Source organism: Panthera tigris, chromosome C1, assembly GCF_018350195.1.
Source record: "Panthera tigris isolate Pti1 chromosome C1, P.tigris_Pti1_mat1.1, whole genome shotgun sequence".
In the NCBI taxonomy this organism is placed as follows: Eukaryota; Metazoa; Chordata; class Mammalia; order Carnivora; family Felidae; genus Panthera; species Panthera tigris.
Window position 1 is genome coordinate 186,435,327 of NC_056667.1, and position 19,058 is coordinate 186,454,384.

General features: G+C 41.3%; 1 protein-coding gene across 1 annotated transcript in view; it reads left to right on the top strand.

Annotated features, from left to right (window-relative positions):
* Positions 1–19,058, top strand: part of KIAA2012 (KIAA2012 ortholog) — a 110,140-nt gene that overhangs the window by 49,245 nt on the left and 41,837 nt on the right. The window contains exon 13 of the mRNA XM_042995081.1: positions 6,420–6,496. Within this exon, the coding sequence (XP_042851015.1) occupies positions 6,420–6,496 (77 nt within the window). The remainder of the gene's footprint in view (positions 1–6,419; positions 6,497–19,058) is intronic.

Below are 19,058 nucleotides of genomic sequence, written 5' to 3' on the forward strand. Positions count from 1 at the left end.
ACTCTACTATTGAAAATCTTACTAGGCTCACTTTGAATTCACAAGTATTCTCTTATAAGGTTGACACTTCTGAGAAGCTATCGTCATTTACACTTTAGTAAAAATTTATTTGATCAGATGGCTGTCCTCTTGTAACCTAGCTGAGAACAGCTGCTCTGAAGGACTAAAAATTCTGACAGGGGTTAAAACAGAGGTGGGTAATTTGAAGGTAAAGAGTGTTTTAAGAATTGAAACATTCCTAACTGGTGGGTTGCCCTGGAGAGCTTGGATGAACAGAAGGACATTAGCTATATGAGGAGAAGGCCCAAAAAGAAAAGTACAGAAAGGGAAATAGTAGAGTGCCAAAGACAAATTTAGACTATTTCAGAATTGCTCCATGGCAAGCTTTATATCCATGAAAGGGAAAGAAAACTTATTTCCTCTCTTCTCTACTCCTAGTAACTAAAAGACCTTAGGCTAATGCAAATCTCTTTCTTATTTCCAAGCTTTTGAACATGCTGTTGCCTCTGCCTGGAATACAATTCCTCATCTCCTCCTATCTCCTGTCACTTTTAAAAACTGTGGTAAAATACATACAACCTAAAATTTACCACCTTAATGATTTTTACATGTGCCATTCACATTGTTAAGTAGATTCACATTGTTGTGCAACCAATCTCCAGAACTCTTTTCTTCTTGCAAAACTGAAATGCTATACCCATTAAATAACAACTCTCCATTCCAATGGGACTGCAGATATAAGCACCTCTTTCAGGGCTTAGATGTAGGAACCATATTTGTTCCTTTGATTTGCTCAATGACCTTAACCAACAATTCTTGCATCTCTTTATGCGTGACATTCCCCATTTGCTTTTAAGTAAATGGATATAACACTACTTTGAAAATACTTGATACTCCCTGGAATTGAGTTCAAAGAGCAATTTAAGACATCTATTCATTGGAATCACCTGTAGATCTTTCACAACTTTTTTTTTTTCTTTTTGGTCATTTGGTTTTAATGAATATTTTCAGGAAAAAATGATATGATTCTAAAAAATTATGTAGATGGTGGAACTTGGGTATTTGTGGACTGGAAATTCAGTTTCAACTATTGCAAATGACTTCACAAATCAGGGACACATACACTATGTCATCTTACAGAGGCATGAAGTCAAATCATAGACATTTTGAAGCTGGAAAACAGAAGACCATCACTAAGCTAGTGAGTGAACCTAGCCCTCCTCTGAGTACCCACATCTCACTGCTGTGATCCATGTTTATTATAACACCTGCAATTACTCTTGAGAAGTTATTTTTCAAAAAGAACACTGATTTTTTCATATAAATATTTTTAATGGCCCGAAAAAGAAGGCCAGCTCCTTGGGCTGGTAATGAACGTAAGAGAAAGTAAAGTGGTTTAACATTTTGATGATTCTCTGCCAAGAAAACAGTTTTATAAATCACTCTAATGCTTTATTTATAGACTCATTAAGAGCTTGAAAAACTCCCCCTCATTTTTCATTTATACTTTAGTTTTATTGGGGATATGATATACACTAGGGGTATTCACAAAACTAAGGATTCTTGAAATTCATGGAATGTGTCCCTCCCAGGTAGCCAGAATCTGCTATTCACTTAGTGTATAATATGCACAAGGGATCAGGGCCTTGCTCAAGCAGTGAAGTGGTGCTTAGCACAATGCATTTTAAGGCTGGTGTGGATTTTAATGTGTGTGTGTGTGTGTGTGTGTGTGTGTGTGTGTGTGTGTGTGTATCAGTTATATTTCTCAACCTATAAAGTTTATAATATGTTTTCTTCTGTCAGAATGATCAAAAAATTGTAACTTTCCTTAACTAGTAATCCATAAATACTCTTTCCTGTTTCACCACTCTTCAGACATTTGTGCTATAAAGAAGCATGAGGCTTTTCTTTAGGATTTTTTGCCTCCTAGCTTCTCTCTTGCTTCTTTCAGTCATCTCCCTGTGGCCTATGGATTTTCGTTTGCTGTTTTCTTAGTTCTCTACAATTCCTTATTTGAAAAATAATGAAGACATGAGCATTGGACCATGTCCAACAGAAAGAATTAGTGAATCTGTTTTACAAAGCACATAAGCTTGCTTATTCATTTATTCATTCAACAAACACTAATCGATCATCTCCTAATGCCATATACTGTATTAGGCACAAGAATAGAATTGAGAGACAAGTCTATTCCTTAGTGTCATCCATAGTAGTAACGTGTGGTGAGAGCTATGAATACTCAGAGCTAACTCAGCCTGAAGCTTGAGAAGGCTTTTAGAGTAAGAGAGCACTTAAGCTGAGTTTCTAAGGATATACATAGGAACCAGCCAAGTGGAGAAGAGTTAAGGCTGCTCCAGGGAAAGGGACCACATTAAGGTTAGAGAACATGGTGACATGGGAGAAATGTAAGCAGCTTATAATGACTGGCCCTCAGGGTACATGTAGGGAAGGGAATGGGGAGAAATGCAGTTAGCTAGTGGGGTAGGCAGAAGCCAGATCATAAAAAGCCATAGCAGCAACTAAGAAATTTTCCCAAAGACTGTGAGATCCCATTTAAACAGGAATTGGTATAACCAGATTTTTATTTTAGAGAAACGACTCTTCCAGCTATCTAAAAAAACAATTGAAGGCGGAAGGGTTAGAGGCTAGACCAGATGTCTATTCTTGTTTGAGAGTGAGTGACCAAGAACAGTATCTTCTACAGAATTAAGATCACCACATGAACCGAAATGACCCCTTTGTGTGTAGCTCCACCTTTAGCCTTTTTTGTTAATTCCCTTCTTCCTCACAGTCTTCCACCACAGGTATCCTTATTAATCCTACGGTGTACCTTGACCGGAGGGTTTCTCATGTAGTTGATATTTTGTTGCCATACAACTTATATTTAAATCCCATCATCTAGCTTGTCTTCCATTTGGGGCGTGGTAAACTGCCATGTACCTTTCAACCTCTCCATAAAAAATAATTCATGAACTTTTGAGAGAAGTTGGTATTCCCAAAGCTAAAGCCAAACCCTTGAGACTGAGCTAGACTTGATCTAAGAAGAAAGAAGTAAGTAAAAGGACTGTTATTTCAACTTGGAAGAAAAATATTGCCCTTGCATTTACTAGGCATTTCCATATTTACATTCAGACTGACTTATATCTTCTAGATGAGTCTACTTGGCTCCTTTAATAGATCTCCCTGCGGTATGTCCTTAGCTTGGAGATTTTCTCAGGTCTTTAGTAACTGTTTGATATGCCCATCTCACCCTCCTCTTCATCCAAGAAGATTTAAAGTAAAAATGTGTAGCATAAATAACGTCTTAAATCTTATCCCAAGAATTTGATAGTGACAATACCAAGAGGCCATCTTGGGTCTTGGTTTCCTGCACTAAACAAGCAGATCAAGATTTATTATAGCATGTCCAACACTCCATAGGTCATAGACATCTTGAGTCATATCATATAAAATAAGTATTTTTAGATATCATTTTTAAGGAAAGGTCATAGCGCTATGTAAAGGAACCAGAATTACCCTTCCTTTTATGGTTTAATCTATACTGGGAAGATTTTTTTTAATTAATCTGGAATTTGCCTTTGCATTTTCCATCTTTGACCAAAAACACAAAACCATGAAGGTACAAAGGCTGACTTTTAAGACTTCTCCCACTGGCTTCGGCTGGGCTCAGCAGGTCCAAGTGCAAAGCTGTGAGAAGGCAAAAGTGCTTTCTGAGATCTGCTTGGCAGTGGATATATCCCCTCTCCAATGAGGAACCACTGCAAATTATGAAGAAAGTGTCATGGGAGCATACTAAGGATCAAAGAGTAATCATGCCTTAGAAATGGCATGTGTGAGAAAAGGCCCTACACATATTTGAAGAGGCTCCTACCAGCACCTCCAAAAGCTACTGCCCTTGTAACCACAGAATGTTTGGCCACGTGGAGTCTGCAAGTCTCTTGTTCTTTCCAAGCCCTGACACACAACCATGAAGGAGCCAGGTGGCCCGGTTTGCCTGATAAGATGACTTTTTGGTTTGGTCTCTATTCTGATACCAGATGAGGCCCACCAGAGTATCCCATACCAAGGAAAATAGGTTTTCTGAAACAATGGGAATAAATGATTATATTTCATTTTTATCAAAACAATGAATAATGATAACTTCAGTATTAAACATCATTAACATAAGTTTAAACAGAAGGAAATTTTAAGGCACCCTATTCCACGCTAGAATCAGATACTCTTTCCTGCTTTTGAGTGTTTGGTGAAGGATCCCATGATTTGAAGAAGGCAGAAGATTTTGGGATGAGACCCCATCTAGCAAGGGTCATCTCTGAAACTGCCTGATTATCTGGTGGGAATGCTATCTCCTTGCTAAAAGCCTGTGGTTAGATTAATGCTAGCAGTTGAAAATCTGCTCTGGCCTGATGGTGGGCAGCCAGAGAAGGAATGTGTTTTCTGTTTATCTCTTTAGTGGCAGAAATATTCATCACAGAAAGACTCCGAGCTCCCAGTTTCAGGCAGGCCTAGAAGTTGTGCAGTCTGTAGTCTGTGAATGTACACACCAGCTCAGAATGATGAGAAAGAGCCAGGCCTGTGTTCACAGCCAGTTGCCTGCATTGGTTGATGGGTCAGTCAGTTCCTTCAGCTTGATAACAGGGGTAGATCCTGCCTCATTGTTCAGAGAGGAAGTTTTACCACCCCCATTGCTTTATCTCCCAGGAATGTAGTTTGAGCTGTGTCTCCTCCTTGACAGCTTGGACCTCAGTAAATTATCAGGGTCTTGACCCAAGAGATGGAGAAGTCCTAAGCGATTTTTTTTAGTCTCCTATCTAAAAATGTGTTTACATTTCTTGAACTCTGGCTGACTGATTCATTCTCCTGGTGTTGCAAGAACTTTCTTTATGCATTAGAATTTATAAGTTTCATTTCTAAGAAGCCCAAAGTTCCTTCCAAGCCACAGTGAAGTGAACCTCATCTCAATGCAATTCTGCTGGGCTGGGTTTGTCCAGAGGATGGATCACAGCCAAGCAGCTGTGATGTGGCAAGCACAAGTCAGGCTAATGGAGGGAGTGTGATGTGGAGGGAAAAGTATTAGATGCTATGTTGGGAGATCTGGGTTCAGGTTCTGGTCTTAAACTGTTTCAAGGAACAGCCTTAAGCCAATCTCATGAAGCCACTCTCTGGACCTCAGTTCCCCCAGCTGTTTTAAAAAAGGAATGTTTTAAATCTGTCCTAAAGCCATTTCAAACCAGAAGAACAGGACAGCTGAAAAACAACAGAAAAGGAAAGGTTGGCCCACAAGGAATGAGTAGAGGTTTCAGGTCAAAGAGACAAAGATGCCACAGGCTCTTAAAAGTAACAAGCATGGAAATAAGTTTTTGTTGGACACTCAACCCACACTAGAGACTAAAACCCTTGTTAGTGGAGCCATGTGCTTAGCCAAATCTGTTCCCCAAATAAACATTCCTTTATAAATATTAAATTTACTTTCTTAGGGATAAAAAGAAAAGCAAAATAAATTCTATCCTTTTGCAGCACGGGGTTTGAGTCTTGGGCTCAAATCCTTACTCAAACCCTCACTAGTGGTACAACCTTAGGTAGATTAGTTTACCTTTCAAGCCTCAGCTTCCACACCTGTGGAAAGCAGTGATAACTCAACCATGGAGGAAAGCCACACAGATTAACATCGTCTTCGAGGCACCTGCTTTATGGAAAGTTCCATGATCTCCCACCAGCCCTACTTTGGCCTTTGCCTTTGTTTGCTTTATGTTTCCACTTCTTTTCTTTTTTTTACTTTTTTTAGTGTTTACTTATTTTTGATAGAGAGAGAGGGAGACCCAAAATCCAAAGCAGGCTCCAGGCTCTGAGCTGTCAGCATAGAGCACAATGCGGGGCTTGAACCCACGAACCAGGAGATAATGACCTGAGCTGAGGAAAGACACTTAACCAAATGAGCCACCCAGGCGCCCCTTTATGTTTCCACTTCTGTTGCCCCTCCACATTATGAGGGAAAAGGGAAATCTCTGATCCCTCTATCCAGAAGGTTGCAGAAGCATTTTCTTACTTCAGTGAAGTACAATCATACAAAATTTATATTCAACAGTATCAGCAGATTTTTTTCATCAATATTTCCTTTTTAATTTCAGCTGTATCTGAATTTTAGTAGCACAAAGAATTTACTTTTGTTCTTTTAAAAAGCAACCAAAACAAGAAAAATAGAAATTTGAGTGTAAGTTCTCAACACTATACTTAACATGGTATTTATACTGTGCTTATAGTGGGTCCGGGTGTCGTTTAGTGAGTAAATATGAATGCCATAGGTGTATGTGTGTTTATAACCCTATATACATGAACTAGGTGTGTTTGTATATAGTATATATAAAAATTAATGAGACCTAGATCTGACAGCTTTGATCCTTTTCTGATTTTCACCATAGCAAACAATGAATCCAGAACCTATCTTCACACAAATCTTAATGAAACCTCACCTTTGACCCAAAAGCCAGAGAAGCAGGTACAGTATTGACTCTGAATGAGCATGAGACTGGGAGGCTGGACTATTGGTTTCTTGCCTCAGCTTGCTGTGTGACCCTGGGTAAGAGGCTTCACTTCTCTGGGCCTCATTTGCCTCATCAGTAAAATGAGACAAATGGACTATAAAATCACAGAGGTTCCTTGGAATGTCTTAACTCAGCTTGGACTGTTTTGTGTGGCTCTTCGTGTGCCTGAATAAGTTGAATAGGCCTTTCCCTGACTTCTACAAAGCCAAAAAGGGAAGAGGGAAATACAGAAAGGCAATAGCCACTCAGACTCTGTACTAAAGGGCCCATTTTTTCCCATCCAATTCTCATTCCTAATGGGGAGGGGGGAAAAAATAACAATCAAGAAAAAAATGTAAGGCTACTGTGAAAAAAGGAGAAATAGGTTTCATCTGGATGGGTCAGAAACGTCTATTGGTGTTTCAAGGACATACATTCATAAGTATTTATCAGTTTGTTACTTCATTTGAAGCTTTGAGGCTGGACTGTCTTCAAATTCACTCTAGAGAGACAACTCAGGAGGAATTCCTGGAGCTATACCCAGGGTCTCAGAGAACCTGAGGCAGAAACAGCACAGTTCCAGGGCACGCTCAGGTCTCTCGACCTGCTGGGCCACAGCCTGGGCAGACAGAGGGGTGCATGATCTCTATTTCTCCCTTATCTCCAACTTCCTGCCACAGTCTGGCTTTCTCCTCTTTCCTCACATTTATTAAAAAACAATAATAATAAAAGTAGTTTTAGTTTCATGTGTGTGCCTAGCTGGGTTCTGAGAAAGGACCTGAACTCTCACTGTTAGAACCCCGGGCTGGGTCAGGCCTCCACTGAGGTAAAACACAGCTGAGCTGACCCTTCCTGCTACTGAGGAAACACTGAACCAACGTTTGCATTTTTTTTTTTTTTACATGCCTGCTTTGAAGACAGCCTTTATGAGGGATCTAGAAGGTTTTCTTTTTTAAGACAGTCTGTAACCAAGGAAAATATACCCTGCTATATTTTGATAATTCCACAATTCCAAAGGCCTTGCAGATGCCTCACTTACCCGAAACGCACTCCAAATTCACACAGCTCCCCTGGTTGTATTTCAGGAGACCTAATATCTCCAGCAATAAAACAGTGGCTCAGTCACGTCAGATGAAGCCCTACACTGAATTATTAGCCTTGCAGTCAGAAAGAGGAACACCAGGCCGAGGGTCTTAAACCCTAATCCTGGGTTTCCCCGGAGAAGCTGTGGCAAACCAGGTTACTGAGAACCTCGTGTGCCTTTTTTGTGAAAGGAGGGCCGTTCCTCCCAACGGAACAGGTTGGTTTGTTCAAGTCACAGTGGTCTTACTTCCTTTAGAAGTAGCCCCCAAGAGGAAAGCCATTCGAGGAAAAGCCTAGGGAGCCCCACCAGCCCCTAAACACAGAGAAAATAGCAGGGGGCGGGGGAGACTGAGGAAGGTGGAGGCTGCTCCCATGCCTCCCACCCCCTTACTTCTTGAGGCTAATGGCCCTTTATTAGATTAATCACTGACTTCAATTTTAACTACTTCCTCAACCTACTCCATGTAAATGACTAATTTCATGTTTACTATAAAGCATCTGGAAAGGATTTAGAAACAAATTTCTGCCCAGCAGATTTCAGTTACGTACCTTGATGGGCCGCTGGCAAATCCAGTGGATTCCTTGCAGGGTTGCCTTCCCACTCTGAAGCAGGCTAGGATAGCACACAAAATTGATCTTTATCAGCATCAGCAGTTTCTACTTTTCTTTCCTTCCCATTAATTTCTCACTGACTCGCCCTCTCCCTCCCCTCACTGGGGTCTGACCTTATTAGGAGTTCAGTCACATAAAGCACTTTTACTTTTTATCATTGAGCTAGCTGTGAGGAAAGAAAGAGAGAAAGAAAAAACCCAGAGGTGGAATATATGGGCATCCCCATGTCTCCACGAGAAGTCACAGACCTAGACGTGGAAAACAGTTTCTGACTCGTGGGTGAGAGGAAAAGCCAGCCGTGACCGGGTTCGTGGATTTAGCCCCTGGGCGCGGGAGGCTGCCTCCGGGCGCCCCCTAGCGGCTGCATTTGAAGCCTCGAAGGCTCGTGTGCGTCTGTTCCGTGGAACCGAGCGGGAAAGACTGGGGCTCCGGCCTCCCACACGCGGGGTGGCAAATTGCGCGACTAGGTCCTGAGCCGCCCCTTCCACAGCCGGCCAAGGATCAGGGCCTCGAGGCAAATCTACAAGTAGAAATCGGAGTAGCAACGACATCAACAACTTCCTGGGAGTTGGAGGAGGGGGTTAAGCGGAAAGAGGGGGAAGAAACGACAAGGGGGAAATGTGCAGATGAAAAGAGCAGTGAAAAAAGAAAAAGGAGACAAGCAGACATGTTTCAACTCCAAGCTCCCATTTCCTCTTTCAAATGAACGGCCTCCCCACTGTGAACAGAATCAAGTATTTATGAAGGCATTTTTTGCATATTAATGGCTGCACACGGAGCATTGCCAGTTCTGAAGTCCTAAAGGTATGATGCCCTTTTTTTAATGCAGGTCCTTCAAACTCCTCGCAGAATTTGGTATTCTCCTTCACATATATTTTCCTTTCTGCCTTGTGGCTCCTCCTCGGGTCTTTCATTTGATTAAGAGAAATGAGTTTCCACTACCGTCAGCGACCGAGCACTGCTCTTACCTCGGTGGCTGACATCAATCGCGAGAGAAGCTTCTCCTCTTCCCCAGGGCCTCTCTGTATAGAGGCTGCAGGTTGGGTGAGGTGACCAGCACCTAAAAAGAGTATTAAAATTGTAAATGAAAATACCAGCAGGAAACGTTAACATATCTATGCTGGAGGGGCAGAAAAAGCAAAACTGAAAAAAAGAAAAGTTTTTTAAAAATTGTGTTAACTACAACAGCATTGCTATCTATACTTGATAAAGATTACATTAAATGTTAAAAGGAAAACATTGAGAACCAGTTAGAAAAATAAGTAAAAGACATAAACAATTTATATCAAAAATAATAGCAATAGAAAACAAGTATGGAAGATACTTATCCTGAGTAGCAATTTAAATGCAGATTGAGGGAAACTGGAGGTACCATTTTATATTTGAGATGTATGCCTCCTCTCACTTTTTTTTTAATATTTTAAAGTTTATGTATTTATTTTGAGAGAGAGAGGAGAGAGAGAATCCCAAGCAGGCTCTGCGAAGCCCAACAGGGGACTCGATCTCACCAAATGTGAGATCATGACCTGAGCCAAAATCAAGTGTCAGAAGTTTAATAGACTGATCATCCTGGTGCCCCAAAGTTTTTTTTTAAGTTTGTTTGTTTTTTTGTTTGTTTGTTTGTTTGCTTTTAAGTAATCTCTACCCCCAAAGTGGGGCTCCAACTCAACTTCAAAATCAAGAGTCACATGCTCTTCCAACTGAGCCAGCCAGGTAGTCCATCCTCCCACTTTTTTTTTTTTTTTTAATGGCAACACCCAGTACTATGTTTTGGTAAAACTGGTACACTTATACACTTCTGGTGAGTTGCAATTTGGTTCAATCCAGTTGTAAAGCAAAATGGCAGGCAATATAACTTGTGAAGCATGATAAAATTTTGCTACTCATTTATTCAGTACTTCTGACTCCCAGGAATTTATCTGAAGGAAATAATTCAGCTGAAAAAAGGAGTGAAGATGTCCACTGCAGGATTATCTATAATAAGGAAAAATTGGAAACAGCCTCATAGTCCAACATCAAAGAAATGATTACATTAATTATGACATATCCCTCTCGGTGAAAGGTTTAATTCATTCATTAAAAATGATACTTGTTCATACTAGAAACTGTAATTTAATACTAACAGTTTAACACAAGGTTTCTCAACCTCCACCCCATCAACACTTTGGGCCAGATATTCTTTGTCACGGGGAGCTTTCCTATGGGTTGTAGGATGTTAAGCAGCATCCCTAGCCTTTACCCAGTGGATGCCAATAGCACAATCTCTCAGTTGTGACAACAAAAAATGTGTCCAGACCTTGCCAAAGTCCCCTGTAGGGGAAAATCACCCCTAGTTGAGAGCTATGGATTAAATTTTAAAAGTGGAAATCAATGTAATTATTAACTAGAACTGCAACCATGCAAAAAAATAGAAAATTTTCCTGGAGAAATTCAGTGCCATGCCTTTGGGAATGAGTAACAAAAAGTAGGGAGTAAAGCCTACTTCTCTGGACAGGGAGATGCAGACAGCTAATTCTCTTAGAAATCAGTGCTGGGCCCAATCTCAGTTATTAGCTTCAAAAATATCTCCAAGAAGGACGCCTAGTGACATCTTCAATCTGCAAGGAAAAGACTTGCAAATAATGCATGCAAAAAATTTCTGTCATGATAATTTGAAATTAGGGCCGTGTTGAGTTGAGGTTTTTTTAGTTTGTCTTATTTTTCACTATTATTCATTTTTCTTTCAAAATCCTCCCTGTAAGAAGGAAAAATGAATCAAGAAGAAAGCTAGTTTTATTCACATCTGGCTTTAAATGATCTAGGAGTCACAGTAAACAACAAGTATACAGAAAGCTAAACAAGAAGCAATATCATAGTGCCATTATTTTTTAACTACTGTTAAAATTATTTAGTTTTTACTAAATTGTTGGAGAGGGTCACCAGAATTCTTCTTCTAAGGATCTCAACCCCTTTTCACTGTTTTATCCCACTGACCCTAGACTTTGGGGGACAATGAATTTACCTCTTTTTCTGAAAAGTTTGGATCTCAAACTATGAAACTCTATTGTCCACACAGATCCATCTATGTAAGCTTGGAGCAAGAAGGGTCCTTGGCCCAGCGGTTTATAGAGCTATCAGGGCAGAGAGGTTGTCAGTAAAGAGTATCAAAGTACAAGCTCAAACCTTAATTAGATTTCCCAAGAATCATTGCATCTCTTTGTTTAAAATAAGAAAGAAACTACCTCACCAGTTTTCTCATTGTCAATTTTCTCCCTTTGTTAAGGAAAGCAAACATCCTTTCTTGCATGCTTTATCTTGGGTTTTGTTGCTTTGTGGGGATTAGAACTTTGGTAGTGTCCTAAAAATCCTGTTAAACTGGAATTATGTCCTTTTTTCCCATTTCTCATAGCCACTTCTATTTCAACCTGTATTATCTCTTAAGTTCAGGTTTCATGAATTTACAAGAGTATGAATTCATATTTGATCTTAGGTGTCCTAAATTTACTTCTTGGGGATTTCAAAGAGTAGCCTGTAATTCTAGCACACTAAGATTTAGGTTGAATAAACCTATGTTTACCCCATCTGTTTCCTTGGTGGTTTGACAGATGGTGTTCATATCCCCTTTCAGCCTTCCTCTTGCAGGACAAAACACACACATACACACACACACACACACACACACACACACACAGACACACACACAACCCACCTGTAGACACGCTAACTTTTTGTACAAACGGGTACAAAGATAACCTTTTGTTTTAATATCCTTCTGAGCCATATCCTGCTTTCTATTGAATTTTTTGGCTATTATCTAAAAGAACAAGATACTAATCTTTAAAGACAGATGCCCCCCACCCACCACTTCTGCCTTGTTCATCTGTGTATCCCTTGTGTTTAACACAGTTCTTGGCACATGGTAGCTACTGGGAAAAAACTGACCATCTTTAGTTGACATTAAGGACCATGTTCTGGGTAAAAAAGCCATAATCCTCCAAATAGGATTTGAAGAATTGCACTTGTTTTATTTCCAGTGATAATGATACGGAAGTTCAGCTGACATTTCTCTAACAACTCACACAATCTCCAGACACTTCCTGCTGTTGGTTGGCACAATTTGGTATTTCAATCTCTGGGTCACGTGCAGATTGAAGATGTCACCAGCCATCTCCTTCTTGGAGATCTTTTTGAGGCTGATAAGTAAGTTTGGGCCTAGCACTGATTTCTAAGAGAATTAGCTGTCCTCATCTCCCCATCCAGAGAAGTGGGCTTTGCTCCCTACCTTTTGTTACTCATTTCCAAACGCCTGGTACAGAATTTTTCCAGGTTCCATGCTGGTCCCCTCTCCCTCTTCTTTCCCTCCTCTCCTCCTTTCTCCCTCCCTGGATTTGTAAATAGTTTTGGTTGTGAAGCTTGATTCAAAGGTTTTTTGAAGATCTAAGCAAACTTCAACTTCTGGTTCAACCTCATCCACAGGATTATTTTGTCAGCCCCAAATTCCATTGACAATTTAAGGATAATTTACTGAGAGGGGTTTGTTTTTAATTACAAAACCAGGCTTTTATTACTTGAATTTTCACTGTGACTGTCATTTATTCCAGGACATCTGTATTTATTAATCTATTGGCTGCTAGTTCCAACTAGACACATGATATGTGCCTAGTTGATTTCTTTTCCTTTTTATTATGGAAAATTTCAAACACATGCAAAAGTAGAGGGGCTAGTATAATGAACCTCCATTATATTATAAGTATCTACAGTTATCTCCCCATTATCTTGAGAGGGTCTTTTTAGATGGTAATTACAGCCAATGTTTTTGAGGTTTACTATGTGCAGGGTTTAGGATTATCTCCTTTAATCCTTACAACATCCCTATGAGGTAGGTATGGGTATTATCCCCATTTTACAGATGAGGAAACAGATGTCACAACAGACAGAATCCCATTCAACATGTGACCTGCACTTGTAAAGAAGCCTGCTGGTTTGGGAATCCCACAAAGCTGCATTTAGATCCCTGCTTCTTGCATCCTGGCTGTGTGGTTTCAGGAAGGTATTTAACCTCTCAGAGGCTCAATTTCCTCATCAGTAAAGGATAAAAATATGTCCCTCATGGGGTCATGACAAGAATTAGATGAAACAACATATGGAAAGGGATTAACACAATGTTTGTCACTAAGTAATCCCATAATTTACAATAGTAATTATTATTCCATTGCCCTGCTCTCTGCTTGAAAGCCATTATAAAACAGAAGTTGGGGAGTTTATATATCTAAGGGGTCAGATGTGGAAAAGGAGAAGCTTGAAAAGCAGGAATAATTTAAAGCACTGTGAGCCAGTCTACCTAACCATTTTCCCCCACCCCCCATTACACCCAACCACCAAGCCCAAATATCCCCCCAACCAAGTATCCATGCTGTCTGGATTTTGTTTCACTGCTTACAGGTCTACCTATCAGAGATTCCTTTGGGTTTCTCATATCTCATTGTGATTTTTTTTTAATTGTTTCCTGTCTTGCACCCAAGGAAGCACAGCTGAAGGCCTGGGACAGGGGGGAGGCAGAGAATTTTGGCACCAGGAGCACTGGATCCAGCAGTGCTGCCCAGGAAAACTTAGAAGTCAGAGGACAGGAGGACCCAAAGGAAAGGAAGGGGCAGGAAAGAAAGAGAAAGGAGATTTTTGTTTCTCTTCTTCCAGTCCTCTGCCATCCCAGCACTACCAGGGCTACTTCAGCTTTTTAGTCCAGCTAAATTATGGGTTAGATAAACTTCAGTGGGCCAGTGTAGAAATCAAAGCAACATTGGCATCATTTCTTTTTCTAGTGAAAATCGGCTGATTTTAAATGACCTATTACAGTGGAATCAGTTTGCAAGTTGAGATTCCCTGTCTCTCGGTTGTCTGTCAGATTGGAAAAGTCACACCAGATCCAATGTAAAAAGGAAGTCACACAGTTTGGGGTTAAAGTGTTGGGTTAGAAGCAGGTAGGGACTCGTTCAGATTTCCCACTCTGCATCCCTCCACCTCCCGTCTCCCAGTCGAAAATAGGATGTCATCTCTCAATCACAGGCACAGTTACAGCCTGAAGACAGCCAGACACCCCCTCACAGAAAAAGCTAGTTTCTACCTCCCCTGGGGCAAAAGAGATCACTATTTTGGCTTAAAATTTTTCTCCTCCAGCTCCTGCTAAGCCAGATAAACAATGATTCTGTTGTGTCAACAAAGCACTTAATTAAACTGAAGACAATATCAATTAGAACTGATGGATAAGATTTACTTCCAGATAGTAAAAGCCCTGGAATTAAGGTGTCCTGGGTTTCATTATTCAAATGCTCCCTGAGTGGAACATTATTCAAATGCCCCATTTTATAGGTAGGGAAACTGAGGCATAGAAAGCTTAACGAAATGACAGAAGTCAATAAATGAGCTTCTCACAAAAGCTAAGACTGGAGATTGCAGTGTTTCTCTTCCTAATCTAAGTTTGCTAGCTATGAGGCTAATTTGTTAAACACTCAGGAGGATGTCAAATCCTTTTCATAGAGTTGAGGCATAAAAAAGTAGATAGAGACCAAAATTTGTGACAGGAGGAAAAATAAGAAGGCTCTTCTCTGGTTTCCAACCAAACTGTCTCTCTACCATGCCTCCTTGCACAGCCCTCCTAAAACTGTCCACTCAGCACATCTCACCAGCAGCAAATTGCCTTTAGAACACAAAACACAGGCCAGGATGTCAAGTGGCCAAGATGAACAGGATGAACCCAAGTGACAGGCACAGGGACCACAGGGCAGACTTGTGATGAGTGGAACCACACCATGGCTTGGGGTCCTTTCTCCTCAGAAAGAGCCTATGCAGGCAAATGGGGTTTTGAATTGAGATCCTGGTGTTCCGTTGGGCCTCCTAAAGACTAGAGGTCTTCTGTTTCTCCAGGCCGGGGAAACCTAGATTGAGACAAGTTCTCAGAGGAGGACCTAGGGTGGCTGGGGTGGCTGACCTTGCACAGGCAGGGTCTCCTCCCAGTTACCCTGAGTTGATAGTGTATACAAAGCCCCTGGGCCACTGAGATCCCACCCCAGGCAGCCCAGTCATAGGGAGCCCTATAGAGCTACATTCCCTTCTTAGCCCCCACTGTGTCCCCATTCCTACTGCATCCTTTTAGTTCCACAGGCTTCCATGGGCAAGAAATAATAGGGCCTGAGAAGGCCAAGTGCTGGGGAACTGGCCAGACCCTTCAGACCCCAGGCAAGAGTGACCCTTTCCAGGATTTGGTCCCCACCCCCCCAGCAGGGAGCATGGTGAGGGGGAAGTTCAGAATCCTAGTCCTCCTCACCCCTCCCCACCCCCAGTGACTAAATCTCTCAGATCTATTCATCCCCGCTGGGATTCAGAGTCCCCCAACCCCCAGGAAAGTGGAAGGACAGACTCTCAGCCAAGGAGGGGGGCCTGGTGGTCCAAAGGAGAGACTCGCTCTTTTCCTTTTGTTTGCTCACAGGAGGGGACAAATGCCCTGTGTGCACAGAGGTTTGATGTGACAACTTGATAGACCACATAAGGGTTTCAGCAAAGGCCTCCCGACCCTGCTCTCCATGCATTAAGATAATGATGGGGTGTGTGCCCCAGTACATTTCAGATCTTGGCTACAAAGGCCTTCCTTCCTTCTGTTTTCTTCCTCCAGCTCAGCTTGCCCACAGGTTCCCAGAGACTCTTGGCAGCTTTCTCTCAGGCAGAATGAAGTTGTGAGCTGCGTGGGAGGCAGTTAGACAGCGAGAGTGTTGCAGCCTTCTTAATGAGGGACAATAGCTCCTCTTGGAGCCATTAAGCCACAGCTACAGAGATGGGGAACCCCAATTAGAAAGGAGTGGGAGAAGTAAAGAGGAGGGTCTGAGAGACGCCTGCAGGACAGATCTATATCTTTGGGGCTCTGTGGGCCCCATGGGTAGAGATATAGCTGACTGGGTTTAGGATCTGCTTTCCTTCTTAAGGTTAAACAATCCAGTGACTACAGAGCCAACCCTCGGTGGTGACCCTTCAAAATACACAAATTGAAAAGAGGAGGCAAAATTACCAGAGAGAAGGGTTTTTCTTTAAGTTTGTGGCTCAGAGATTATAAGAGTAAGAAAGAAAGGAAATTATATTTATTTAATGGACATCCTCTGTAAGTTTTGCTACATTATGTATGTGAGCATATGGATATTTGTATTACAGCCGATAGCTCTCTTTTGTTCTGGCCTTCAACTGAATCACATTATGTTTACAGCAAGATAATAATCCTGGATTTTCCATGGCTCACTCTGTCAGAGTATAAGATTAGCTCTCGAATTCATTAACAGCCATCTCCTTTTAAATGTCAGATAACTTTTTAAATGCCAAGTACTTACGCAACACCTTCTGTGCAATTCAAATCAGCTTTACCAAATTAACTCATTAATCTTTATTGTTTCACTTACTGACGAGAAAGGCTTCCAGGTGTTTTTAGCAGAACATGAAAATATTAAGGTAGTTACAATACAATATAGGTGGGTTTTGATTTTCTGCTAAACATTGACCCTTCCACTGGTTTTGTAATCATTCCCAGCAAAGCATCCATGTAAAAGAAACATAAAAGCCTCAGACATCTCTCCTTTCTTCTAATTCCCCCATTTTCCTTCCCTTCTATTTTTCCTTGTGTTTTCTTCCCCTTTCTACCTCTTCAGATACCTTGACTCCTGTCTGCTATTTATCCTGCTGCCTTTGCTCTCAAAATAGCCCAAGAGCTGCAAGTGTCAATTATGATGGTTCTCCCACCCAGAAACAGAAGGGCGCCTTGCAGGATCAGGGATGGAGCTCAAAGGGCTGCTTAGAACAGGCCTAGAAATCAGGAATTTCACTGTCCTTTCATAGAACCCCTACCTGGTTTTACCTCTGAATAATCAGATACAGGCTGCACTGACTGCTAAAGATAGATCCTTCCAGAGTTGTCTTCTTCTTGTCCCCCAGTTTTCTGTTCAAGTCACCCTGGAAAGGTTTTCCCTCATCACCCAAAGGCAAGTCCCACCCCTCCCCATCAACTTCCATCTTATCCCATTTCACTGTCTTCATAGACTTATCTAAAATCATCCAGCTTGAGGGTCCTGGGTGGCTCAGTTGGTTGAGCGTCCGGCTTCAGGTCAGGTCATGATCTTGTGGTTCGTGAGTTCAAGGCCCGTATCAGACTTGCTGCTGTCAGTGCACAGCCCATTTCGGATCCTTTGTCCCCCTTTCTCTGCCCTTCCCTCACTCATTGTCTCTCTCTGTCTCTCTGTCTTTCTCTCAAAAATAAAAATAATTAAAAATAATAAAAACAAATAAAATAAAATAAAATCATCCAACTTATGTATGTGTTTGTTTGCCTGGCACATACAATATCACCAAATAAATATCAGTTTAATGAATAAATGAAAAACCATCCCAACACATGGCTTTGTCGCCTGATTTTAACTTTCTGACTTTTTCTCTTCTTCTCACCACCTCCCAGAATCCTCTTTATATATTCAATCTTTTCTTTCCTCCAAACCCCCAAACCCCCTTTCACTATCATTTATTTGTTAGAACAGTTGAATGTAATAAGCAAAAACAGTTCTTCACATTCCAGTGACTAGAGAGCCTTCACTGAAGACATTCCACCAAGCTAGAATTCATGGCCCCTAATGTTAAAGAGGTGAGCCATACAGTTGGGAGAATTGTTTTATCACAAAATTTATGGTCAGATAATTTGGAGGGCCTTTTCTCAAAGCCTCTCAACTGCCCACTCTTCAATCTGAGCTCCACATAAGGAGTTAAAATAAAGGGTCTGACTCTTGATTTCAGCTCAGGTCATGATCTCATGATCTCACGATTTGTGAGACTGAGCCCTGCATCAGGCTCTGCACTGACAGCATGGAGCCTGCTTGGGATTCTCTCTCTCCCTCTCTACCCCTTCCCTGCTTGCATGCATGCACGTGTGTATGCTCTTTCTCTCTCTCAAGATGAATAAATAAATAAACATTTAAAAAGAAAGATTTACAGGTCAGATGATTTGGAGGGACTTTTTTTTTATTTTGTTTATGTTTATTTTTGAGAGAGAGAGACAGAGCATGAATGGGGGAGGGGCAGAGAGGGAGACACAGAATATGAAGCAGGCTCCAGGCTCAGAGCTGTCAGCAAAGAGCCCAACATGGGGCTCAAACTCATGAACCACACCAACATGACCTGAGCTGAATGAAGTTGGACGCTCAACCAACTGAGCCACCCAGGTGCCCCTTGGAAGGACTTTTCTCAAAGCCTCTCAACTCCCCACTCTTCAACCTGAGCCCCACATAAGGAGTTAAAGTAATTCTAACCATTGGAACTCGCTGTGAGTATGCTTTTGTCTTCTGGGCTAACACAAAAACCTTCTCTGGAAGATAATGGAGAAGTTTCCCTCAAATCAGTATTGTCTGATTTCTATTATTCCACCCAGTGATTCATGCATGATTTTGGAAGCTAGAAAGCTTCAAATTTTTTGTGTGATTCTAGCTCAGACCAAATGTTTTCATTTGATCTAGAAACAGGGAGGGGCTATCTTACTCCAAGAAGCTAATCAGATATATGACTGAGATGACAAAAAATTGGATATGTAACTGTCCAGGAAAGTCTTTATCTCTAGCCATATTTCAAAACAAAGGAAATGGGTGGGGGCGTGCATCAAAATGATGGCTGCTTGTGGGGGCCCAACAGTTAATTCATCATTAATACTTTAAAGTAATATAAATGTTATAGGAGGGGGAGTTTATAATGGCCCAGAGAGACAGACATCTGAGATTTAGTCTACTAGAAAATATGGAAATGATCAAATCCACACCCAGGGTGATCTCATGGCACACTAGTGACCCCAGC